Source organism: Scardinius erythrophthalmus (assembly GCF_964197995.2).
Source record: "Scardinius erythrophthalmus genome assembly, chromosome: 14".
NCBI lineage: Eukaryota > Metazoa > Chordata > Actinopteri > Cypriniformes > Leuciscidae > Scardinius > Scardinius erythrophthalmus.
Window position 1 is genome coordinate 38,071,870 of NC_138234.1, and position 27,412 is coordinate 38,099,281.

The 27,412-nt window shown below is 38.8% G+C and overlaps 1 protein-coding gene across 1 annotated transcript; it reads right to left on the reverse strand.

Annotated features, from left to right (window-relative positions):
• Positions 1-92: 92 nt before the first annotated feature.
• Positions 93-27,412, reverse strand: LOC308702226 (uncharacterized protein; the record flags this gene model as incomplete). The annotated part of the gene is made up of 23 exons (XM_081384892.1): positions 93-363; positions 439-603; positions 1,037-1,118; positions 1,211-1,325; positions 1,397-1,501; positions 1,605-1,696; positions 1,769-1,978; positions 2,047-2,070; positions 2,177-2,462; positions 2,616-2,739; positions 2,815-3,015; positions 3,120-3,191; positions 3,285-3,356; positions 3,432-3,506; positions 3,765-3,872; positions 4,398-4,591; positions 6,079-6,350; positions 8,999-9,085; positions 9,217-9,315; positions 9,534-9,690; positions 10,008-10,069; positions 18,934-19,375; positions 26,675-27,412. The coding sequence occupies 23 exons, from the start codon at positions 27,410-27,412 to the stop codon at positions 93-95; spliced, it is 4,053 nt and encodes a 1,350-aa protein (XP_081241018.1).

Sequence of the window (27,412 nt, forward strand, 5' to 3'; positions counted from 1 at the left end):
GCACAGCGTAAAAGTTATCATAAATTTTATTCAAATCAAGAATGAACAAAAAATGTTACAAACCAAAACAACAACAAAAAAAAAAATCTGTTTTAGTCTTCCATTACTAGTGCCATTGCTCCCCGGGAAATGTGTCTTGCCACAAGTTCAGCAGTGGGTGGTGGTGTGTCTGCTGTGCCAACCAGCCCAAGACGCTCAGGGTCATCTTCTGAAAGAGTCCTTCTTCGAGGAAGGCCTGACCCACTCTCCAATCTTCTCCTAAGAATTGCCTTCTGAAGGTCGGGAATGTAGGCATAAGTCTTGGCCTCCTTTGTAACATGCACACTCCAGTTTTTCGACTTCTTGTTGTAGTACCTTCTGTAACTAAACACATGGAATACCACATAGTATTCCCTTTTCACCAATAAATGAAAAAGTGTATTCAGTAAAAATACATACATTTTTTCTCCTCTTCTGTTGCGTCTATGCTCGCGGCCATTGTGGTAGTTGTAATCAATTGCCGCAAGAAAAACCCTGGTCCTGTACACTTTATACTTGTAGGCAAAGCGCTTCCCATTATACATCAGAATATGGTTCTGAAAACTCTCCAAATCTGACGTTGTCCTGTAAAAATTAGATTGAAATTGTAAGTGTATTTACAGTAAATTGTATAATTTTACTGTAAATACAGTTAGTGTATTTACAGTAAATTTACTGTAAATACTGTAATTTAATAATTACAGTATTTACAGTAAAATGTATGGTATTTACAGTATCCAAAACAACAAAAAGATAAAGATAAAACGTAGTTATACCATGGTCTGGGTGAATACTAGATTCTGATTGGCTGCAGGGTGTCCATTAAAAAGTGATAATGTACACCTAGGAAAGGCGACCATGGTATAAGCGGGTTAATGCCCTTCGAGGTGTCCATTGTCAGGTATTAATGGACTTCAGCGGAGGCAACCGTCCGGTTCACGCCTCGCCGTCGTCCATTAAAACCAGATAATGGACCCCTCTTTGGGCATTAACCCTTACATAAACTACACAAACATACCTGAATGTGATGTACTTTTTCACATTTTTCAGCCAGCGTTTATTCAAAACAATGGCAGTTAAGGTCTGATGAGCAGCAGAACCTGCAAGCCAATAAAGTAATGATATAGTTATATCAACATGTAGTTGTACAAAATTAAATTATGTAAATGTGTGAAACAAAATGCTACGTTACCTTGCTGTATCCACAGCTTATCTTGACTGCTGTCATCCAATGGCTCATGCTCACAGAACCCTGTGGCCCATGCGTGTTCATTGCGTACATGATGTAGTACACCATGCCACAGCATCTGTAAAGTAAAAGCATTGATAGATTACAATTGACAATAGCACACACTTTGAGTATCTGTTATTCACATACCTTAAACTGCTCTACAGTTTTTGCATGCTGACAGCAATACCAGAAGTGGTTTACTATATCCTTGACCCAATGCATCAGCACAGAATGTTCCTTGCCTTTTGCTGCCTGATTACAAAATAATGAGAATGACGTTGTACAAATGGTCTATTCCTATTTGATATTAAATAATTCAACATATAACCGTGGTAATTGTGGCAAATTTTCTTACTTCGCGGAGCTTCCTTCCAAGATTTTTGGAAGCATGCCAAACATCCAGCGAATGGGTTAAACTCCAATCCTTGTATTTTCCACGTTCTGGATCTGAAGATATTATATTTCATAAGATAAATCATTTACGGATGAAAAGTGAGATTGAGTGTGGATTATACTTACCGAGCAAGGCAGATATTTGTATGTGAGCATCTGTCACTACTTCTTTGATCGGGATTTCGTTGAGAAGGCAGTCCATTGTACTTTCAAAACAGACTTTCTCCAAGATGACCGAATTCCTGCCAAATTTCCTTTTGTCCTCGCTCACAATGTGCACAATATCACGAGTCTCGAGCTCCATCATAGTGTATGTACAAAATTGTGCACAGTGGCCTACAAATAACATTGGGTGAGTAACAGTTTTTTCCACTCGTGAAGATTTGTCTTATAGCACAACATACCTGGGGAGTCCATTCTGCCATCACCTGATAAAAAGAAGAGAAATAAGATTACAACTGAATTATAGTAATGTAATCAGCTTCCCAACAATGCAACATTTATTGACATACAAACATTGAAAATGACACTTACCAAGTACAACAACTTCAGTTTTTTGTTGAAGCCTGTTCAACACCCTCTCTCTACTCTCTTTCCAAAACTCCTCTACAGGCTTTAGGCAGTATTCAGACTGTATGGCAAAAAATGTAGTCTCAGCCACCATTCCCATACACATAAACTTGAAGAGGAGATGGATTTTTCTGTAATTGTTGCCAGAAAGAAGAATGTTTGTTGACAGCATGAAATCGCCTCCTTGCATGCCAAATTTTAGGAGTGGCTGAGAATTCCAATGCCAAATTGTGTGTCCATGAGGGCAAACCTAAGAAAAGATTAACAGAGCAATTTGAAATTCAATACATTCTCTCCCAACCTTTACCAAAACCCCCACATCAGGTGTTTATGCAAAGTGAAACCTTTTACCAGGCTCTCCAGGTAGTTATTCTCAAAACAATGGTGCTGCACTTACACTTACCCATTCAAGAATGACACCAGTCCCTCTGGATTTCAATTGCACGTGAAAAGGAGGCCTTCCATTGCATAGCGTCCCCAAAATTGGATCTCTGAACTGACAAAACTGTACAGGTAACTGCATGTACCTTTAAAAGTAAAACAAGAAATGAGGGACTGGCGTAAGATAGTAGAAAAGCTATAGGTCATATAGATTCATATACCTTGCAAGAGAGAGCAAGTTGTCATTGTAGCAGATGCTCGCTTTCTTTCCTATGAGGTCATCTACAGTCTCAACCTTGTGTTCTACAGGAACGGGTTGGTCTTCCTCAGGAACTATGGGCACCTCCTCTACATCCAGCACAGCCTCATCTATGCGTATTTCAGGAAGCTTGTCAATCTCTGCCCTTGCAGTTCCAGTAGGTCTAATAAAATAACATTGATGAGTCAGTGTCATTAAACAGCTTTATATATTTTGTGACTAGTGCAAAATTACTATGATAATTAGTAATTTACTAACAGTACATACCGTAGATAGAGGAAAGGAACATATTCCTCATCAGAGTCATCTTCCCAGCAAACAGATTCCTCCATCTCAATCCTGCACAGAGAAAGTATATTGGAATTGAATTGCACACTTTATACATGCATAAAGAAAAATGGTAATTCACATACAATGGTGTAAAGCACTTACATACTATTCTGCAAATCATTAGCAGCCTCTAGCTCGTCATCGTGTTTTTCTGAAATTGCCAACGAGTGCATACTGCAAAAAATAATAATAATAAGAAGGGAAACATGAGTATATTCTTCTCCTAAAATGATTGGTTATTGGACTCACCTTGATTCAAGCACATCAACTTTTCCACTTTCTGTGATCAACTCCTCTACACCTGAAAGGACCATTTCTCTCCCCCTACCAAAAAATAAAAGAATGTTGTACTGTACGGTAATATCACTGAAGCTCTAATTTGTCTGTATAGTTCTGTTAGTTTTACATCTACAATGTAGGGACACTGGCAATCCGCTTATGTAGGTGAAAAGTATCATGTTATTAATATCATCATCATCATCATCATCAATGAGCCATGTGTAGAGTCTTATAAATATATATTTTTGAATTAATATTTTGACTTGTACCACAAACTGTCAACAGTTGAAACATAATGCAAACCTGTCATGATCCGAAGAGTCTGTAACACTCGATACTGGTGGTCCAGGAGGTTTTGCTGTGCCCTTTCCTTTACATGGTGTGGAAGTGGCTGGACCTCTGCGTTCGTAGCTAAACAAAACAAAAACAAGTCATTGTGTCAAAGCAATGCCAAGTGCACAGGCCAAAAATTAAAGTTTTGGCATTTCATTGAATCTGTAGTCTGTTCGCAAATGATCACTATAACTGTAACTTACCTTTTATACAATATAATGCTTGGCATCTTTACCTGTTAGCTTTGGGAACTAACTCAGATACTACTGCTAACAGATCAATTGCATACAAACTAAACAAACTAAACAAAGCCTGTTGATAATCGATAAGTTGCATCCTTGTTTCGTTTCTGAATTAGAGGAGAAAGTGTTTGCTAAATGCAAACCTTTCCCAATATTCAGAAAATCCTGTTAGCATTCGCTAATAGACTGTTAGCTTAATAGCTCTACACAGGCAAAAACAGCTGCTATAACGTTACCAATTACATGCAAAAAAAAAAAGCATGTTAGCTTCATCTGCCCATATTTAGCTTCTACTAAACAGCGAAAATAATGACAAAGACATATGGCTGTATAAGTTACTAGGAGCAAAGAGTTAACTTACCAGTCTAATAATAAAGTTGAGAGAAGAGAATCTGTTTTACATCCAGCTTCTTCTTTCAACCTGCGCCAACGAGCAAACTCCTTTCCAAGATCGACTCTTGTTTTCCCTCGAGCACGATCCTTCTCGCGTTTTCTCTTTTTTGCCTCCTCAGAAGCAGTTTTAAATTTTGTTTTTGCCTCAGCCATGACCGGGAGCTGAGCAGGCGGGAAAAATAGTACCAAAAGCCTTAGCAGAGCCTATGGTCACGTGACGGCCGTAAAGCGATACGTTCTCCAGGTCACATGACCTGGCCAACGACGGTCCGTCTCCTCCAAACTTACATAGGCGGTATTTCAAGAGGGCAGCCCCGCTAGGAGCATTACTAGTGTCAAACGCTGTATATTGGCCTGAGGAATCATTTAAAGTAACTTGTATGCGTCAACTCTTTAGGTCACAAAGTCTGCGGTGTGGCTTTAACTCTGTATCTTGTTAATTTGATGTTTTTTTTTTTTTTTTTTTTTTTTTTTCTTCTCGTTTGTTGAGAAGTTATATTACAAATTCTGACATGTATGTAATTTGACTTGTGTATTTGATTCAATTGTATTGTGAAAAACATACTCTTTGAAAGGTAGCCCTATCTTTAAGCTGATCAGGTCAAGATCAGGTGTTTCTAATTCGACTAATTAACTCTTGTTAAATGAACTGAGATGAAGTTTGTTTTACACACCCTGATGAAGGCTAGCAGCCGCAACGCGTAGGTGTAGGCCTACTTTTTCTCACCGTAACAATTTTAAAAGTTATAGCCATGAAGAAATAAAGGCTTTTTAAAAAATTTTTCACCAATTCGAGTGCCTTGGACTTTTTCTAATATCTTTAATCATCCCACACAACCAAAGAGCACCGAGACCTCATACCCCATGCAGCACTTCACGCATTTATTGTTTTGAAGATAATCAATTCTTATTTGACATAAGAAATTCCTAACTAGTTATTTTCTAGAAAATTCTCTTTTTTTCCATTTCTCTCTCTCCACACATAAATTAAGCTTTTTTCTTTCATCAGCATTCTTGAGCGTTCTTTTCTCCCCATATCTGTTTTAAAAACCATTCCATCTGCCATATCTCTTTTATTAAAACCTGTATTAAAATCTCCCACCATCATTACGGTCTCCTAATTTTCCATTAGGTCTCTTAAAGCACTAAAATAGTTCTTCTTTTCCTTTTCTTCATTAGGTGCATGTACATTAATCAAAATAAATTCTCTATCTTCATATCTTATTTCAACAGTAATACATTTTCCTTTTCCATCATCATATATTTCTTTAACCTCAATATCCTTCTCTTTTCTTACTAAAATAGCAACTCCTCTTCCAATTCTTCCATCCCCATTATTAAAATATATTTCTCCACCCCACCTCTTTTTTAAATCTTCCATAATTTCATCTTTCCAATTTGTTTCCTGTAATACAATAACATCTTCTTCACACAACTCTTTTACTCTTTCAAATTTTTCCCTATTCAGTAGACCTATTGCATTTAAAATCACCAAATTCAAAACCATAAATAAAATTACTAAGAGTTTAAAAGACATCATTTCACAATTCTTCTTCTTCTTCGATACATTTTACAACCTCAAATCTGTTCATACATTTGATTTTTTCTTTTCTTATAAATCTTTTGGCATTTCCTAGATTGGGTGTTACCTTCTGCGTTCTTCTTCTTGTCACTCCACACAATTCCTTGTCCTTTCTTTTGCCCTCTTGTCCATTTTCTTTTTCCCTGTCTTTTTTCAGTCTTTTACTCCTTTCATATCCCCTTCTGTTCCACTGTTCCGTTGTCTTTGTTGAGGTGTCCATTTGTGTCCGTCTCTCGTGTTCCATCTCCTCCTCCTCCTCACCTCCAATCTCCTGTTCATTGTCCTCTTCTGGCTCTTCTTCGATCTCCTCTCCTTCCACTTCTTCCTTCTGCTGTTCTTCTGACTCAGTTGATTCATTTGTTTAATAAGTTTCATTCTGCATCTGCCTCCCCTCCTCTTGTTCCTGTTGTGTCTCCTCTTCTTCTCCTCCTTCCATCCAACATTCACACTTATTTAAAACTTTAAAACAGTCTGGGCACTTGACAGCTTAGCTGTCCCTTGCGAAATGGCCCTGTTCCTCGCATGTGAAGCACGTAAAGTTCGGACAGTCTTTGATGATGTGCTCCGGACTCAAACACAGCCGACAGGTTTTAACCTGCCTGCTGTGAATAATCCTGAAGTACTGAGTTCCTTCCGCTGTCTCAAAATGTGCACTGTGTGGTAACAAGGCCACTTCTTTAGGGAATTTTACTTTGACAAAGCACGTTCCATCTTCGATGTCTGTACCCAGGTAGACTCTCCTTTTGATTTGTGAGATGGGGACTACTCCCCACCCCTCCAGCTTGTCCACAATAATGGTGTCATCTAGGTAGGCCGGCAGATGCATTAATGAAAACACAAATATGTTGTCCTTTAGTTTCTTGACTCCACACATCTTTCCTTTAATTTCTACTCTGCTTAATAGTTCATCACGTTTCTTCTGTAGCTAAAGTCACTTCATATTCTTTATTCTGTTTAGGTCGTACTGCCAATATTTGATCAAGTCCCACCTGTTCCGTTAAAACTTTGATAACATCCTCTGCTTTTCCGTCCGGCACCTCTGCTAAATCCATTGTTATAGTTGCCTCCTTTGTATAAATTTGCATCCTTTCTGTTCTGTCTTTATCTTTTCTTTCTCGTAATCCTTTTTCCACGCCAGGGCCTCCTATCCGACTTGATCCTCCTGCCATATCCATGTCTTTACCCAGTAATCCGTCCATTTTGTAGAAAAAAATAAAAATAAGAAAACTCCCCAGACAGCCTTGGCTGCTGGGAAGTGTTTAAACCAAAAAAGGACTCAAATAACAAACAAAAACTGTACTTAAAACAAAATAAAAAGAACAAAATGGTGAGCCTTCCTCACCCACTGCAACCAAACACTTCCTGACACCAGCAACTCTTTAGCGCTGTTGTAAAGTTTTTCTTTCTTCAAAGCAGAGACCAGGAGACAGTCGGGATCGTGTTCAACGGAAGTTATTCTTTATTGAGAACTCCTCTGTACGTGGCTGTAGAAACTTCCAACATGATCTAACTACAACATTATACATTGTAGCTATATACATTCCAAGGGGGAGGGATTACATAGAGGCGGGAACTCTGAATAAAGCATGCAAATGAAGTGGGAACACACCCTACTCTGAGTCCAATTGAATCAGCATAACTATTCACATGCTGATACTGGCCAGGAACTCCAATTCCAAAAGCCATCCCAGAGCCATTAAAGACAATAGGTGAAAGTCAATCAACCTAACGACTCAACGTCTGGGCTCCGAAAGGTGAGAATCAAGTGATCTGACTTATTTAAAACACAATAGAGAAAACAAGTCTGGCAGGAAAGGAGACTCTTTGCTGGAGACTCAATAATCATCTGAAATCAGTCTACTAAACTTTATCAGTTTATATACTATTGCAGTGGAAAAACTAAATTAAACTTTTAATAAAAATGTAATCCAACAGCGCCCTCAAAGTGGTATGGACGTAAGCGAAATCTGCTGCCAAAAAGGTTAGAACATTAGTGAAGTAAACTAAAAAGCTTACAGCACCTGGTATTCCCAGGCGGTCTCCCAGCCAAGTACTAACCAGGCCCGACCCTGCTTAGCTTCCAAGATCAGACGAGATTGGGCTTTCTTTCTTTCTTTTTTTATCAAAAAGTACAAAAATAATATTTACATAACAGAAATAATTCAGTTTCACATCATTACATCTTCAAACTTATAACATGTCTCAATCAAGCATCAAGCACATAAGCTTTAGAATCAATCCACATATACATCACTTAAAAAAACAATAATAAAAAAAAAACAGACAAACCACAAAGCCAGGGCAAAACAACAAAATTTTACCCAAATCATCATAAATCATATTTATCAAAATTTTATACATAACCCCTTTTTCCCTTCTATACAAACCAGCTCACTCCCTTCCACAAAAGCCTTTTCAAATCCCTCTTTAGGTAAATATTTCCACATCAAATACACATTTTTTCTTAAGATCGTCTTGAACAAAGCCGGGCAAATCGCCAGGGGCAGACGGGATTCCATCAGAATACTACAAAAAATATGTAGACATATTGGCGCCAATTTTAACCGAAGTCTAAGGTCATCAGCCGATAATGTAAGGAGGCTAATTCATCTAATGTGGCTAAATGCTTCAGAGAACACCCCGATCGCAGCTATATCCTTAGATGCTGAAAAAGCCTTCGACAGGGTGGAGTGGGGCTTTTTGACCGCAGCCCTGTTGCATTTTGGGTTTGGACATTCTTTTAGGACATGGATTAGCTTATTATATAAGAATCCTAGAGCGGCAGTGATGACAAATGGCCTGACTTCTCAGTTTTTTACGATCTCAAAATTAGCCTTAGTGAGGAAATTTTAACGTCATTTATGAATTCTCTTTGTGCTAAAATTAAATTCTTTGTGAATACGGCCCCAGGTCAAAATAGAGATTTGCTGCTTAAGGACATCTCACAAGGATGTAAAGAACAGAAATAAAGCTGAAGAGCTTAAGACCTTGTGCTGTAGGAGGTTGGCTAAAATCCTGTTCCGAATCAGCCATAGTCCCAGCCCCCTGGTCCATGCATATGGTGGCTACTGAATCTGAGGATGTGTGGAGAGATAGCATTGTGTCTCATAAAAGTTTAGTTAGGTGCAGTGAAAAGACATCTGCTGCTAAAGCACATTCTCACAAAAATCTCAAGGAGAACACAAAGCGAAGGCACCAAACGCACCTTCTACTCCTGTTGATGGGTTGGCTATTGTCTCAAAATGCAGAGTGATAGTAGCCTCCTCAGACTCATGGCTACTGTCTGTTGCCTGGTTTGTATTTGCTAGAAGAGTACAAATACAAAAAAATGTACAATATGCAATTAGGTCAAAATGTGAAAGCTAAGGCAAAATAAAACAACACCCACAAGCCTCAGATACTCAGAGAAGCACAGTTGCCCTTACTATTTCCAGTAATTACTCAACACCATCTACCCCTACATACATAACAATCTAAAAAAATTACACATATAAATGTTATAGTATACAAATATAATCTTACCTTCAACCATCATTTTAAAAATCTCATGTATGTTTTGCACACACGTCTGTGCATTCTTGCCCAACACCAGATCTTTAGGCAAGATCATTTTGGCCTTCTTGTGTGGATATTCCAGAAGGAGCAAAGGCCTCCAGCAGACTGAGTGCAGCTTCTCTATCTAAAGATGAAAGAAAAAAAAAAAAAAATTACAAGTACTTTGGTGTGGGTGTATATGGATCTTTGTCGGCTTATCAGAATATCACAAAGCTGGGACACAAATGCAGGTCAACACGAAATACTTATGGTCAAGGCAGACTTTTGGAACATTACAAGGAATAGTTGTTTTCAAGATCCCAGAAGATCCCAGAAGCCCTTTGCATGGCTGACTAAACAGGCTTGTTCGACTTGGCTGGCTGGCTAGGTGGGTGGGACTTTTTTCGTTGGGCAAAAGTGATATTGCTGAATTTGCATGGGCTTTTGCCCAACAAGTCTCACCCACTTAGCCAGCCAGCCAAGTCGAACAAGCCTTGCCAGATCTTCTGTGATCTTAAATGCAGCTAGTATATTGAAAAATCACAATGACAGAGCAGTGGACAAAGGAAACCCAAGGAAACCCAAGCACATGACAAAACTACAAGACAAGAACAAAAGACCAAAAGAGTAAGAGTATGCACATGCATGTGTCGTGTTCATCCTGCATAAACGTGTAAGTTAGCCTGGATGCCAGCCGAACTTAGCCAGGCCCACAAAATTTTTAGGTCGGGAAGTTCGGTCTGGACTCGATCCGTTGAGGAGCTATTATGCTCGAACAAAAATTGTTCGGACCAATCAAATTGTCAGGGCGGGCTTTATACGATGATGGACAGATGAGCAACGTAACGTAATCATACACGTCACCAATGAGCACTTAGGTTGAATTCGTTTACAACAAAGATGACTGCCGTTGGAGAATTATTATTTCACGAGTTCACACTTACAAATAAGTCAGATATAACTGAGCTGTTGCCTTTGGCTTGCTCAGTTGGGGATACTTAATTTAATTAATCAATCAACAATACTATTGATCAGCATTACCAAGCGTGGACGTTTTACAGAGACAGGCACTGATGTACTATTTTAATTTAATACTGTGAAGCTGCTTTGATACAATCTGTATTGTGAAAAGCGCTATATAAATAAAGTTGACTTGACTTGACTAGATAGAATAAATGCATATCTGACGTGCTGTCCGAGGAGAGGTTCCGGGCTCTGTATTCGGCCCGAACCCAAAGTACTCCCCCCGTATTCCAGGCTGTGGAAGAACAAGCCGAGAGTGAGTGGAGGGATGCTGGAAACTGTCAAGGAATGTTAGGTGAGTTGACTGAGTGAATAAATACATGCTTCCTCTCATGCTGATAGTGTAGACCGTAGACAGTCATTGTTTGATGAAAAGTTGATTGGATTGATTATTTGAACGTGCTCCTCTCGAACTTTGTTTATAAAACATTATGTGTAGATTCCGCCATTGCGACTGTTATAGATGATATCGACAGCGCATTCGTTTTAAAAGAGGAACAGAGAACCGCGATCAAGGCATTTGTAGATCGGAAACATGAATGAAAAACATACGTCACTTAATCATAATCAAAGCTCAATGGAGCAGTATCAGACTCACATTCTGACTAGAATCTGAGTATGACGACGTCAGGCTACGTGTAGGTAGCAATGTCGCTTCATATCAAGAACAGTGTTAGTCAAGTCAAGTCATCTTCATTTATATAGCTCTTTTAACAATGTAGATTGTCTCAAAGCAGCTTTACAGAGATAAGCGTATAATTTAAGGTAACAGAGATTGTTTCGGCTTTACAGCAGAGTTAAGTTATTTCCATCTAAAGTTAGTTTTAATTGATTTGGTTCCGTCGCAATGATCATTTGTTATTAAATTAGGGGCCGCTAAGACGACACCATTCTCTCTACACAGACTTTAAACGCGAACCTGTGAGAAACGCTGATGGCGTTCACATGCGCATTTAGAATGGGTTCTATAGTTATGTGCGTTTGTATATATGCAGGTTTGGAATTCCCTACAAGCCAAGCCTAAACAAAATACTTGTCTTTCCTTATAAATTTTGATAAGGAATTTTATTTTATTTGTTGCTTTGGGGTAGGACCGCGAGACGAATTTTCCCGACAACGCCTTATCTGTAGAGTGGTAGTGGGATCCTCCATAGGGAGAGACTAGTTGGCACTTCAGCACTGCGTTGTCATCGGTCCAGGTGAAGGTCCTTCGTCAGATCTGGATACGGCCTGGATCCGGCAGGCTGCGGGAAAAACCTTGGGATAAACACAGACACTAAAATTAGCGTAGATGCCATTCTTCTCATGATGTAACGAGTACATCAGGATTTTTGGGAAGTGTTCCCGGTTCCGGCTGACCTAATCTATGCAGCATAACATTAAATTATAGAAGTCTATAATGTATTATGTGAAAGCTAGGTCAAAGAGATGTGTCTTTAATCTGGCTTTGAAATGACAGAGTGTGTCTGCTTCCCGGACAATGGTAGGAAGACTGTTCCAGAGTTTTGGTGCTAAATAGGAAAAGGATCTACCGCCAGCAGTCGATTTTGATATTCTAGGTATAATCAACTGGCCGGAATTTTGAGATCGTAATAGGCGTGACGGACTATAATGCGTTAAGAGCTCGCTCAAGTACTGCGGAGCTAAACCATTCAGTGCTTTGTAAGTGATCAGCAATATTTTAAAATTTATGCGATGTTTAATAGGGAGCCAATGCAGTTTTGACAGAACTGGGCTAATATGGTCATACTTCCTGGTTCTGGTAAGAACTCGAGCTGCTGCGTTTTGAACCAGCTGTAGTTTGTTTATTAAGCGTGCAGGGCAACCACCCAGTAGAGCATTACAATAATCTAGCCTTGAGGTCATGAACGCATGAACTAATTGTTCCGCATTTGTCAATGAGAGCATATGGCGTAATTTAGATATATTTTTAAGATGGAAAAATGCAGTTTTACAGATACTGGACACGTGACTTTCAAATGAAAGATTGGTATCAAAGAGCACACCCAGGTTCCTAACCGACGACGAAGACTTAACAGAGCAGCCATCAAGTGTTAGACAGTATTCTAGATTATTACGTGAGGAAGTTTTTTGTCCAATAATTAGAAACTCTGTTTTTTCAGAATTTAGAAGTAGGAAATTACAAGTCATCCAATTTTTTATATCCGCTATGCATTCCGGTAATTTTGTGAATTGATAAGTTTCGTTAGGTTTTGAAGAAATATAGAGCTGAGTATCATCGGCATAACAGTGAAAGCTAATGCCATGTTTCCTAATGATATCTCCTAAGGGTAGCATGTACAGAGTGAACAGCAGCGGTCCTAGCACTGAGCCTTGTGGTACGCCATACTGAACTTGTGATCGATGAGACATCTCATAATTTACTGCTACAAATTGATAACGGTCAGATAAGTATGATTTAAACCATGCTAGTGCATTTCCCGTAATGCCAACATAATGTTCTAATCTAATTAAAAGAACGTTGTGGTCGATGGTGTCAAATGCAGCACTAAGATCGAGTAACACTAATAGCGAGATACAACCACGATCGGATGATAAGAGCAGATCATTTGTGACTCTAACGAGAGCTGTTTCGGTACTATGGTACGGTCTAAATCCTGACTGGAAATCCTCGCAGATATCATTTCTTTCAAGAAAGGAACACAGTTGTGAGGATACTGCCTTTTCTAATATCTTTGACAGAAAAGGTAGATTCGAGATCGGCCTGTAATTGACTAATTCTGAAGGATCAAGTTGCGCTTTTTTAACAAGCGGTTTAATCATAGCCAGCTTAAAGTTTTTTGGTACGTATCCTAGAGACAAAGACGAATTAATGATATTAAGAAGAGGATCTATGACCTCTGGAAGTATTTCTTTCAGTAGCTTAGTCGGTATAGGGTCTAACATACATGTTGTAGATTTAGATGATTTAATGAGTTTAGTAAATTCTTCCTCTCCTATAGCAACGAATGAATCAAATTTTTCCTCAGGGAGACTACAATGCACTGCCTGATGTGATACTGTAGTAGATGGTTGCATAGTTATAATTTTGTCCCTGATATTATCAATCTTATAAGTGAAGAAGTTCATAAAGTCATTACTGCTGTGTTGCTTGGAAACTTCGGTGCTTGAAGCTTTATTTTTCGTTAGTTTAGCCACCGTTTCAAATAAATACCTAGGATTATGTTTATTTTCTTCTAATAGGGTTGAAAAATAAGCAGATCTAGCAGCTTTTAAAGCCTCTCTGTAAGTAATTGAGCTCTCTTTCCATGAAATGCGAAATACCTCTAGTTTTGTTTTCTTCCAGTTGCGCTCCATTTTTCTGGCTGCTCTCTTAAGGGCCGAGTGTGCTCGTTGTACCACGGCGTTGGACTATTTTCTTTAATCTTCTTTAAGCGCAACGGAGCAACTGTGTCTAAAGTGCTGGAAAAGAGAGAGTTAAACGTTTCTGTTGTAATATCAAGTTCTTCTAAGCTATCTGAGATGCTGAGATGATGAAACTGATTAGGAAGATTATTAATAAAGCAATCTTTAGTAGCAGAAGTGATAGGTCTCACATATTTGAAACACGGAGTCGGCTTTGCAGCCTTGGCTAAATGCAAATTACACGAGACTAGATAATGATCTGAGATGTCATCGCTCTGCTGCAGAATTTCAACGGCATCCACATCTATTCCGTGTGATAATATTAGATCTAGAGTATGATTACGACGATGAGTAGGTCCTGACACGTGTTGTCTAACTCCAATTGAATTTACAATGTCTTTAAATGCCAATCCCAATGCATCTTTTTCATTATCGATGTGTATATTAAAATCACCAACAATTAGTACTTTATCTGCAGTCAATATTAATTCTGATAGAAAGTCCGCAAATTCTTTGATAAAGTCTGTATGGTGCCCTGGTGGCCTGTATACAGTAGCCAGCACAAATCTCAAACGTGATTTATCGTTTACACTATATATTTTTACATTAAGCACCAATGCTTCAAAAGAATTATATTTAAAACTTGTTTTCTTAGTGGTATTGAAACTATTACTATAAATTACAGCAACACCACCCCCTTTGCGTTTCAGACGAGGCTCATGTTTATAACGGTAATCTTGCGGGGTGGACTCATTTAAAGTAATGTAATCGCTTGGTTTTAGCCAGGTTTCTGTCAAACACAGCACATCTAGGTTATTATCTGAAATCATATCGTTAACAACGAGTGCTTTTGAAGTAAGCGATCGAATATTCAGCAACCCAAGCTTTAGCATTTGCTCATCTGTATTATAGCTGTTTTTTATTTGTTGAACATCAATTAAATTTTTTACCTTAGTTGGGTTTAAACGTTTTTTGGATTTCCAAATTCGGGGAACAGACACAGTCTCTATATGATGATAGCTAGGTGAAAGAGGCTCTATGTGATAGGATTTATCTGACCTTGGTGATGCGAGGCCGCTAGCAGATGTTGAAGATTTTATTATTTAGAAAATAAGTAATTTAACTGTTTTTTTGTACACTATTATTATTTCCTTGTCTGTGGGTGACTTTGGCTGACTTTGGAACCTGAGAGCACAAGGTGTTGTTACAGCAGAAAATTCTATTTCAGTAATGTCACATGGTACAAAACTATTTCTCAAAATACCTATAGAATGTATTACCATGTTTGGGACAAGGAGAGGGTATATACGTTTGCTGGGCAATCTTTCTGGAGGGTCTTTCTTCAGAGGGGCACTCGGCTTTGTTTTGTTAATAAAGTCTAATTTTTTCTGATGTCAAATATCTTTGAAGTCATTCCCCTGAAAAGAATTAAACCACAACACAGACAGTCGGTTAAGCCAGTCTGTCTGCTTCCTGACCTGAGCCCCAGATTGTCATGTTTGAGCTCTAAGACTATGAGCCATATTACTAGAGAGAAGAGCAGCACCATCCCAGGAGGGATGAATACCATCTAGTAGTATTACTTTTGGTGAAAACTAAATGCCATTTCGTAGGAGATGCAGTCTCACTCACTAACAAGGTCAGATGGTAGCACCATTAGATTTCAGTCTGATATCTAATGCACTTGTGTCTTATTGGCCAAGTTCAGTTCACATGTCAAATAGCTCACAAAATGTGATGTCAACAGAGCGCCATGTGCTTACATACTGGTGCTTGTTGTGCAAAGGGGAAAGTCAAATGTTCTTCATATGAAGAGCACTGTGAAACATCTTACAGTACTGCAGTGCAGGCTATGACCAAAGTGATCCTGAGAGTCTTTGGTCTGTTTGCAATGTTTTTCAATGACAGTAGAGTAGTTAAGATGCTGAAACTGTTGAATAAAAATAGCCCACATAAAGATGTTAATGCATTATCTTGTCTAAGAATCAGAAAGTCCCCCCAAGTACCCCAAAATAACTGGACTATGGTGACATAGAACAACAAAAGTTACTTACCAAAATGACGGCATCGTCCCATAAGTGTGAGGTCACCTGTTTTTTTTTTTAGTGTTGGCAACCCATGTCTTTTTTTTTTGCTCAAATTTTTCAATCTTTTTTTTTAGGCGCACATTTTTAGGCTGTGGGGCCTTGCAAATAGGGCACATTTTGAAGCCATTAAAGATTTTATTGTTGCACGCTGTGCAGGTCTTCTTGAGCCCTCCACTTTTTGACATGTTTTGATGCTGTAAACCAGACAGAAGGCATAATGTCTGTTACCATTGTAGAAAACTACAAATTCCTTTTTAAGACATTTTAACTAAAAGTTTTCATTTCTGCCCGTTGAGAAACCATTTCATCCTAACCAATAAACATGTGTTTTACTATCCACTTTTGAAACAGTAACGTTGAAACAGTAACGTTAGCCAAAGTTTGCATTATTGCAATTGCAGTGCGGGAATAAACAATAAAGGTGATGTAAATAAATAAGTAATGCAGGTTTGAGATACATACCGATCTGTAGAGGTGATCCTCGCAATGGCTGTAAAAAACGCGAAATTCTAGGATGCGCATACGGAAGTGTGGCGTGTCGCCGTCATGGCAACAGACTCTTCCGATTTAACATTCATTTATTATTAGTCTTTATCGTGTTTTGTTGTTTGTATATGCCTATCTGTCAATTCCGTAAACAGTATAAAAAAAAAAAAAAAAAAAAAAAAATAGTAAATTAGTCCAAATAGTATTTAAACTTAGCTGATGGATGGAGAGGTGGGGAGTTTGATTAATCAAGCCTGCCTCTAGTGATCCGGTTATCCGTGTGTCCACCACGGAATTTCACAATAAGCAAAGGGCTATACAAACTGATCAGGGGAGATAAGAGGTTTAAAGTTTAATTGGGCTACATTGCATCGCAAACACAGACAACTTGAATAGCCTACTTAAAGTGTCAAAATCAGCAATAGGCAATATCGTCCAGTGAAGGTGAAACAATCTGTGGCGACCACTGAATATTCCGTGGTACCGTCACGGAACAGGGCGACCCGAAGTTATCCTAGCGATCAAACGACGACAGAACAAGCCATATCAAGTTAAAATCACTTTAAGGGCCCTATTTTAACGATCTGAAACGCAAGTGTCAAAGCGCAAATAACTTTGTGGGCGGGTCTTGGCGCTGTTGCTATTTTCCCGGCGGGATAAATGACTCTTGCGCCAGGCGCAAATCTAAAATGGGTTGGTCTGAAGTAGCTTCATTATTCATAGGTGTGGTTTGGGCGTAACGTGAAATAAACCAATCAGAGCATCATCTCACAGGCGCGCTTTTTCTAAAGCGGATTCCTATTGTAACGGCGGATTTGCCAGGCGAGCGCCAGGAGCGGTTCTCAGCCGAGGAGACCACCGCTCTCGTCAGGGACGTTGGGGATGGAGAAACCCACCCAAATTAACTTCGGTTAAAAAGGCGTATGATAATTTGGGTAAATGTGTAAGCTAGATGTATGCTTTTATAATAAATTGTATATCTATCTATCTATCTATCTATCTGTCTGTCTGTCTGTCTGTCTATCATAATAATGTATGATTTGCAAAAATGAAAACTGCTGCTTCTGTGTAGATGAGAGAATCAAAGTGTATGCGCGTTGTGCACACGCTACATTGATTATGGCCAAGCATGCGCCCTTAAAATAGCATATGAATAACATGCACAACGCGCCACTGACTTTAAACTATTTTTTCCTGGTTAGTAGCGCAATTGTTTTCTAAACCTGCAAAATAGCATGAAGGAACGTTTGCGCTGGAACACGCCTCCTTTTTTGCGCTGAACCGCCCAGGGAGCGCAAGTTCATTCCCTAGTTTACCGACGTGCTTCTGTGGAGGGAAAAACGCGCTTTGCGCGGGTGCAAAATAGGAATGATACATGCGTCGGTGTACAAAGTCAATTGTGCTGGGTGCAAGATAGGGCCCTATAACTAAATATTTAAAGTGAAGTACTTTAAGAAAACTCAGAATATTTAAAGCCATATGTTTCAAAATTATAAAACGACGTCAACTGGGGGAGCGCAGGTGTTGGAACAGGGAATCCGTGTGTGGACCACGGATGCTGCCTGTCATTGACTTACATAGGGATCACTTCCGTGGGCACATAACAGAATTTTCGGCGATTCCGTGAAACTGCCACGGATTTTGAGTTAAGGGGCCGTGTTCATTTCACGGAATTCTGTGAGACCAGGTTGCAACACAGCATGATCACTTAAACCAACAAACTTATATTTCACATTTTTAACATATTTTAACATTTCTCTTTTCGTCAAACATAAATCTATATGACTCTGTTTCAAGCAAACCATCACCATTTGTCTTCTCGAAAAATTTTCTTTTATATGAATTCTCTTCACACATCAACTATATCATCATTCCGCACTCTGTTAAGAGCTTTCTTGACCCATCATATGGCATTAACATTGGCACTACTTGAAGCGTCCAGTCTCGTGCACCACACGTTGAAGTCCCCAACCACTATACATTTTCCTTTACATAGTGTCTTCATTTAATTAGACTTCTTTTCTGTCAACCTCTATATTCGGTGCATAAATGTTTATAAGCCTAAACAGTTCATTGCAAAACATAAATTCAAGTCCTAGCAATCTCCCGCTTCTGTCTTTATATATCTGTTTCACATTTTGCACTCTCTTTTTATCAGAATAGCCACTCCACAGGCTTTTACATTTCCGTGACTCATGTAAATTTCTCCCTCCCATCTCTTTTTTAAATTATCAATTATGTCCCCTGTCCAGTGCATCTCTTGTAAGCATAGCACATCAGCTTTTAAAAGTCTCTTTACCCTCTCGAACTTTTTTAGGTCTCTTAGCCCATTACTGTTCAGACACGCGATGTGCATAATACCCCACATAGTGATTATCACAGTTTTTAAGGGATTTATACTCATTCAAATTAAATCAAGCTCTTACTTTCTGTCTTATGCTCCTCCGCTCTTTTCTTCTTTCTTTTCTTCAGCATACTTTTCCCCTCACTCGTGTCCATGTCTTCCTCCACGTTTGTCACAGGATTCTCTGGCATTTCTTTCTCCTTTCCTCCCCCCTCGTCCTTCTTCATTCTTTTTTCCTCCCGTTGTTTTCCTCCCTTACTTTTGGCATTGTCACCTTCTTCGCCGTCATTTTTTACCATCTTCCCGTCTCCATCTTCAGACTCCAGGTCTCTAGGAACCATCTCTTTACCTGCTGTACTCTCTTTTTTCTTTCTCTCTCCCATCCGTTGCCCTGAGCCCACCTCCTCTTGGCTGCTCTCGTTCTCAATGTCTCCCCTTTTTGTCGCTCTCTCTTCCTTTCCCCAGGTGCTTTGACTCACCTCTCCTTCTGCAATTACATCTTCCTCTTCTTCGCTCTCCTCCACCTAGGACAGATCTGACAATTTTTCCTCTCTGTTCCCCTCTTCCATCACTGCCGGCGTTTTACACACGCATAGTCCTGGCCGCATTCCACACACGTCACAATTCGCCTCTTTGCACTCTCTTGCATAATGTCCTTGTTTGTCGCATCTAAAACACCTAAAGCTCTGGCAGTCCCTCACAACATGCCTCGGTTGTATACACAGACGGCAAACCTTCACTTGTCGGTCGTGTATAACCCTGAAGTGTTCCATCCCGCCGAGCGTCTCAAACTTTGTTGAGGAGGGCAGCGATTTGACGACGTTGTTGAATTTAACTTTTAAAAACCTTGTCCCATCCGCAATGTCAGTTCCCGGCCACATTCTCCTCTTGATTTTAGACGTCGCTGTTACTCCTCATTCCTTTAGTTTGTTCAATATTTCTTCATCTTAAATGTACATGGGGAATCCTAGGAAAGAAACGACCACCTCCATGCAATCCACTTCTTTCACCATTACACGACCATTGTTAATTCATACTCTTTTGGAGATTTATATCTGCAACCAATCACTCCTCCGCATTCTTCTTTCATGCTCTTCAATAGTTCCATCATTGTGATTCTGTCCTCCCCTTCCATCTCCACGAGCACCGTCAGCTCTTTGCCATAGCTGCGCTCGTCACCTCTCACGTTCCGCATGTTTCGACCTCTTCCCGTCTCCAGTTGTCCAGCCATTTATCCTTCTTTGCTGCTAGAAGTATTTATTTATTTTTTTTATTAAGAATTTCAATCAATACAATACAATAAAAATAAATACAATAAAAAATACAGTTTTTATTCTACAATCATCTCTACATCACATATCTTTCTTTCCATACATCATTTAAAAATCTCCTGCAGCTTCCACATTAAATCTTTTAAAACACAACAAACTTTTGGGGTAAAAACCTCATAAAAAGCATCCAACATATTTTCACTTTTAAAATACACATACAATCTTTCAATATATAATTCAGTTTTCCTTTTAAACACAATCCAAACATCCAACACGATTTTTTCCTTTTTAGCCACAGTTCTTCTCCCATACTGCACTTTTCATTAACATTACACACAGATTAATAAAACTTTTGTTTTGACACTTCTTTTCCCAACAAAACATCACCACTCTATTCCATTCCATTCCATTTTCATCCCACTCCTCAGTCACATCTTTAATTAAACATTTACATTTCTTTAAAAATTCCTCCAATTCTTTACAATATAAAAACAGATGTAAAATCCACTCTTCCTTTTCCTGGCACACTTTACACAAAGCATTTTGCTCAATTCCTATTTTATTTAAAACTGTCTCAATAAAAACACTTTATGTCTTATAAAATACTCCAAACATTCCAATTTTGTTTCCACACACCTCCCCTCATGTTTCTCCATATACACTCTTCTTTTAGATCTTTGAATTACTGCACCCAGTATCCATTTACAATCGGCTCTTTAAAAACACCATCTCTAAAAAAAACATAAAACATCTTCACTGTACAAGTTTTAAAACCATACAATTTTTCTCCCAACTTCATATACACTTCTTTTCCATTTTTCCCCTCTTCCATACTTCAATTCTTTTTATCCGGTCTTTGGGTATTGCCTGTTTGATTATCTCATATTAGTTTATTATCTGCTGTCTGCTAAAATCCTCCTTTGCCTCCTCCATTACATCTACAATATACTGCACTGGTAAGAATCCCTCTTTAAACTCATATAAAACATCTCTTACTCTTGTAATTCCCAGCTCCCACCATTTCTTAAAAAAGATCTCCTTTCCTTGATTTAAAATGCTGTTGTTGAAGAATAAAGACTGATTTCAAATGTTCTCTCTACCTTGTGGATTAAAATGTACATTAGTTAAAAATTTACCCCAGGCGCTCATCAGTTCCTTGTAAAAATCTGGCAACTCCTCTGTCATCCCTTTCTTTGCTCTCATCCACAGTATATTATCTCCTAGATTAAAATTCCCACATTTACTTAAAAAATATTCCATTGTTTTTTTCCATGTCACTTTGTTTTCTTCGTCTAAGTACTTTTGCATTATTTTCACTCTTAAACTATTCTTTCTTTGTTCAAAATCCATTAAACCCAATCCTCCATTCCCCATTGCACCTATTAAAGCGTTGTACGCAATTCTTGCAGGCTTCCCTTCCCTTAAAAAATAAAAAAAAAACATTTTTTCAGCCTTTTTTCTGCCCACAACGGCATATGACACATATAAAACATACCATAATTTTGAAACCATTAAAACATTCAGAATTAAAACCTTCCCTTTCAACGTTAAAGTTCATCCTCCTTTCGATACCCCCTAATAATTCTTCCCACATTATTTTTCCTACCTTCTTTTCATCCATTCCCATTAAAACACTCAAAATCTTTATTTCTTTTGTTTCCTTAAAAGCAAAATTGTTTGTTAAATCTGCCGCCCCTCCAAATTTCATATATACTGTTTTTTTCTGCATTTACTTTGGCTCCTGATCCCTTACAAAACATTTCTACTATTCTCATTGCTTTTTTTAACACTCTCTAGATCTTTTACCATCACTGTAGTATCATCTGCATATTGAAATATTATATTCTCTTCTCCCTCAAAACCTATTCCTTTTATTTCCTCTTCTTGTTTTATGGCGAGACCTAGTGGTTCAGAAACTAAAGAATATAAAAGAGCTGACAGTGGACATCATTGCCTTACCGATCTAGTAATTTTAAAACATTGTGTTAAAAACCCGTTACAATTCATTTTCGTTATCGCTCCTTTGTATAAAATTTTAATCCATTTAATAAAATTCTCTCCAATACCAAAACTCTTTAAAACACCAAATGAAAATTCTTGTTCCACTCTGTCAAACGCTTTTTCAAAATCTAAACTAATTATATATCCTTTTCTGTTCTTTTCATTTAAATACCTTATCATTTATTTTATGCCAATTGTTGTATCAGCGATATATTTTCCTTTAACACCATACACTTGATTTGTTTTAATAATACTCGGCATTATTTCTTTTAATCTGTTTGCTAAAATTTTTGTTAAAATCTGTAAGTCAGTGTTGAGCATTGTAATTGGTCTGTAATTCCTTAAATCTACCTTTTTTCCTTTTCTTTTATATATCAATTTCATTAAACCTAATCCCATTCTTTGATTAATCTCCCCTTTCCTAAAAATCTCTTCATATACTTCTTTTAAAATGTTGGTTAGAAGTTCTTTAAAAACTATATAAATTTCACTCCCCAAACCATCTATACCTGGACTTTTCTTTTTATTCAATTCACTTATTGCTCTTTGTATCTCTTCCTCTCTTATATCTTTATCACACTCCTTTTTGTCCACTTCTCCTACTCTAGTTTTTATTTGCTTCAGTAACTCCAGTTTTTCTTCTTCTTTTACCCCCTCTGCACTAAATAGGTTCTCATAATATGATTTTACTTCTTTTAATATTTCCTCATTTTGTTTCTACTATTACTCAATTTTTTCCTCTTATTTCGTTAATCATTTTCGCTTTCCCTTTTCTCTTTTGCAGATCAAAGAAAAACTTTGTGCTTCTCCCCTTCTACTGTGTACTTTGCTTTACTTCTTGATTTTGCCCCTTTGTATTTTTTCCTCTTCCATTTCTTTAAAAATTTCCTCCATTTATTTTATTTTTTGTATATCTTTTCCGTTCTTGTTTAATTCAGTTTGCAGTTTTTCTCTTAGCTCTTTTTCTTTACATTTTTTACTTTTCTGTATTAACCTACAGTACTTTATTGTAAACTTTTTTTTTACTAAATACTTCACATTTTCCCACCATATCCGTTTGTCATCGTTGTACATTTCGTTTTCTTTTTCTTTTCGTCCCTCCATCTTCCTCAATAATTTCCTTAACGCTTAAACATAATCTTCATTTTTTAAAACTTCTGTGTTTAAAACCCATACTCCCGGCCCTCTTTTCACTGTACTCCAGTCTATTTGCATAAAAATAGGGCTTATGGTCGCTTAGGCTTGTTTCTTCATATTTTATTTTCCCTATAAAACCTTCAATATTTCTTGTGCATAAAATAAAATCTATTCTTGTTTTACGCTTAAAATTCCCAACTAGCTGCCTCCTTGAGTATTCTTTTGTCTTTTCATTTCTTTCTCTCCATATATCAATCATATTGTTTTCTTCCATTAATAATTCCAAACAAATTCGAATGGATACTTTGACAATTTTCAATCTGGTTTCTGACCGCATCACAGCACAGAGACAGCGCTCATAAAGATAATAAACGATATTCGCTTAAATACTGATTCAGGCAAATTATCGGTGCTGGTACTACTCGACCTCAGTGCTGCATTTGACACTGTCGATCATAACATACTTCTGGACAGGCTGGAAAACTGGGTGGGGCTTTCTGGAATAGTCCTAAAATGGTTCAGGTCATACTTAGATGGGAGAGGTTATTATGTGAGTATAGGAGACCATAAGTCTGAGTGGACATCCATGACATGCGGAGTCCCTCAAGGCTCAATTCTTGCGCCACTCCTGTTCAACCTGTACATGCTCCCAATGAGCCAAATAATGAGAAAGAACCAAATTGCTTACCACAGCTATGCAGGCGACACACAGATCTACTTAGCCCTATCGCCTAATGATTACAGCCCCATTGACTCCCTGTGCCAATGCATTGATGAAGTCAACAGTTGGATGTGTCAAAACTTTCTTCAGTTAAACAAAGACAAAACTGAAGTCATTGCATTTGGAAACAAAGATGAAGTTCTCAAGGTGAACGCATACCTTCACTCTAGGGGTCAAACAACTAAAAATCAAGTCAGGAATCTTGGTGTGACACTAGAGTCAGACCTTAGTTTCAGTAGTCATGTCAAAGCAATAACTAAATCAGCATACTTTTGTCACAGGTCGGGGTGGAGCGCCAGCGGGCCGCCCACCCCTTCGCTTGCGTGCCGCCCCTGAGGAGCCGGCCGTGGACACAAAGAAATGGCGGACACAACATTCAAAATAAATATACTCTTTATTAAATAATAAAAACAATGTTAAAAGTCTCTTCAGTTCAGGTTATCTCTTTATGTATCTCTTCGCATTTCTCAGCACCTTCGGACAGAGAGAGGAATGGACATAATCCACAGCTTCCGCATTCTCTTCAGCGTTCTCTTCGCGTTTCTCAGCACCTTCGGACAGAGAGAGGAATGGACATAATCCACAGCTTCCGCATTCTCTTCAGCGTTCTCTTCGCGTTTCTCGGCACAGCATTAGCAGGCTCTTCACTGGACTCAGACAGAGGGAGGAATAGACACGTGTAACTCACAGCATTAGCAGGCTCTTCACTGGACTCAGACAGAGAGTGGAGAATACGTATAACTCACAGCATTAGCAGGCTCTTCACTAGCATTAGCAGGCCCTTCCAGCATTAGCAGGCTCTTCACTAGCCTCAGGCAGAGAGTGGAGAATACGTATAACTCACAGCATTAGCAGGCTCTTCACTAGCAGTAGCAGGCCCTTCCAGCATTAGCAGGCTCTTCCAGCATTAGCAGGCTCTTCATTGAACTCAGGCAGAGAGAGGAGAATATGTATAACTCACAGCATTAGCCGGCTCTGCACTGGACTCAGGCAGAGAGAGGAATGGATACGTATAACTCACAGCGTTAGCAGGTTCTTCGCTGGACCCAGACAGAGAGAGGAATGGATACGTGTAACTCACAGCGTTAGCAAGCTCTTCACTGGACTCAGACAGGGGGAGGAACAGACACGTGTAACTCACAGCGTTAGCAGGTTCTTCACTGGACTTAGAGTAGAGAGAGGAATGGACAGCTGTGACTGCGAGTGAAGAGCAAAAATAATTCCCACACTCACATTTCCACCACACACTGTAAGGTTTCACTCGTGCTCATTTCCACAATAAAACTGCAATTCGACAGACTCACGGTGCACCCGAAGCTTCCGCCCGCAATCCAGCCGAAGTTTTCTGTGTCTCTCTCTTGCTCTCTCTCTCGCGGCCTCCCTCCGCATCAGCGGCCACGGCCGCTCACGCGCTGCGTGCCTCACATCTCCTCATCTCGGGGAAGAACCACACCACAGTCTCTCTTCGCTGGCTTTTTATATCCTTCTCAATGCCCACATGGCTTCGTCATGGCTCTAGATTAATTCCCCACACCTGATGTCGATTTCCTCATCCCGGTTGGCAAGGCAACAGATACACATTTATACGGGGGGGGGGGGGGGGGGGTGTGTCTTTGTTATTGTACCGGAGGGGACACAATTGCGGCGAACTTTAGTTCCGCCCTCTCATTTGTCACACTGTGACACTTTCATCTGAAAAATTTTGCAAGAATTAGATGCTTTGTTTAGATCACTCAGATCACTAGGATCATATCAGCTAGAAATACCAAGGGTTCACTCTAAGCATGGCGAGTCCGCTTTTAGCTATTATGCCAGCCGCAGCTGTAACCAGCTTCCAGAGGAGATCAGACGTGCTCCTACTGTAGTCACTTTCAAATCCAGACTCAAAACACTTCTGTTTAGCTATGCATTTACTGAATGAGCACTGTGGACTGTACTGTATTTTATTTTATTTTTCTAAACTGTTTTAATTATTCTTATTTCTTTTTATTATTTTAATTTCTTCTATGTAAAGCACTTTGAATTGCCATTGTGTATGAAATGTGCTATATAAATAAACTTGCCTTGCCTTGCCTAATAACTTCAATTATTTTCTTCCTTTATCCGGTTTAAAAACCATTCCCTCCGCCATTTCTAATTTGCCAAAAAACAGTATTAAAATCACCCATCATAATAACTTCTTTGTATTTCTTTATAAGTTCTCTTAACACTTTAAAATATTCGCTTTTTCCAGTCTCTTCTGTTGGCGCATGAACATTGACTACAATCACTTTTTTTCCTTCAAACTCCATTTCAACTGCTATACATTTTTATCATTATAGATTGTTTTACACGTTACACCACTGTTTTCTTTTATTAAAAACACTACTCCTCTGCCCATTCTATCGTCACCATTGTTATATAATATTTCTCCATTCCACTTTTTTCTTATTTCGGTTATGTACCCTTCCCTCCAGTTAGTTTCTTTACCTTTAAACATTTCTTTCACTTTCTCAAATTTTCTTATGTCTAAAAGTCCTCTGGCATTAAAAGTAACAATTCTTAAAAGCATGAAACATATAAAAAAAATTATAAAACCCATCATTTTAGTTCATTCTCCTGCAAATCCTTTAACACCTCATACATATTACCAGTCTCAATTAAGTCCTCTTTAAGCGTTTTTTTTTTCTAGCAGTCTCTAAATTTGGCTTTACCTTGATTGGTCTTCTTTTATTTGACATCAGTTGTTTCTCTTCTTTTTCTTTTCCCCCTTCACTTTCCTTTACAGCCGCTTGATCTTTATTCCTTTGATTATTAAGTTCCACAGTGTCCATCAAGCTTTCAGTCAAATCCATTTGTGTCCCTCCATCTCTCTCTTGTTGTATCTTTATCTGTTCCTTAATACTTTGTTCATTCAAATCCACCGCAACCAAAGCACTTTCCAAACTTTCAGTCAAGTCCATCTGTGTCCATGTTTCCTCTTCTTGTTGTGATTGTTTCTCATGTCCATTACACTCTTCCTCTTGATCCTCAATATCCTCATTCCTTGTTGATTCATTGTTTTGTAATCCTCTTAATTCCTCATCTCGCTCTTCGTTGTCTTGTTCATGCATCTGCCCGTTTACCTGTTGCTCCTCCTCCTCACTCCCCATCCAACACTCACACTTGTTTAAAACCAATTTGAAATCCGGGCATGTTACTGCGTTGCAGTCTCTCGCGAAATGCCCCCTCTCCTCGCCCTTAAAACACTTAAAGTCCGGACAATTCTTTACCACATGGTCCGGGCTCATGCAAAGCCAACAGGTCTTCACCTGGTGGCTGTGCATCACCCGGAAATATTGTGGTCCCTCTGCCGTCTCTATTTTTCTGCTGTACGGGAGGGAGGCAACTTCCTTCGGGAATCGTGTTTTTACAAACCTTGTCCCGTCCTCAATACTGGTGCCCGGATACAT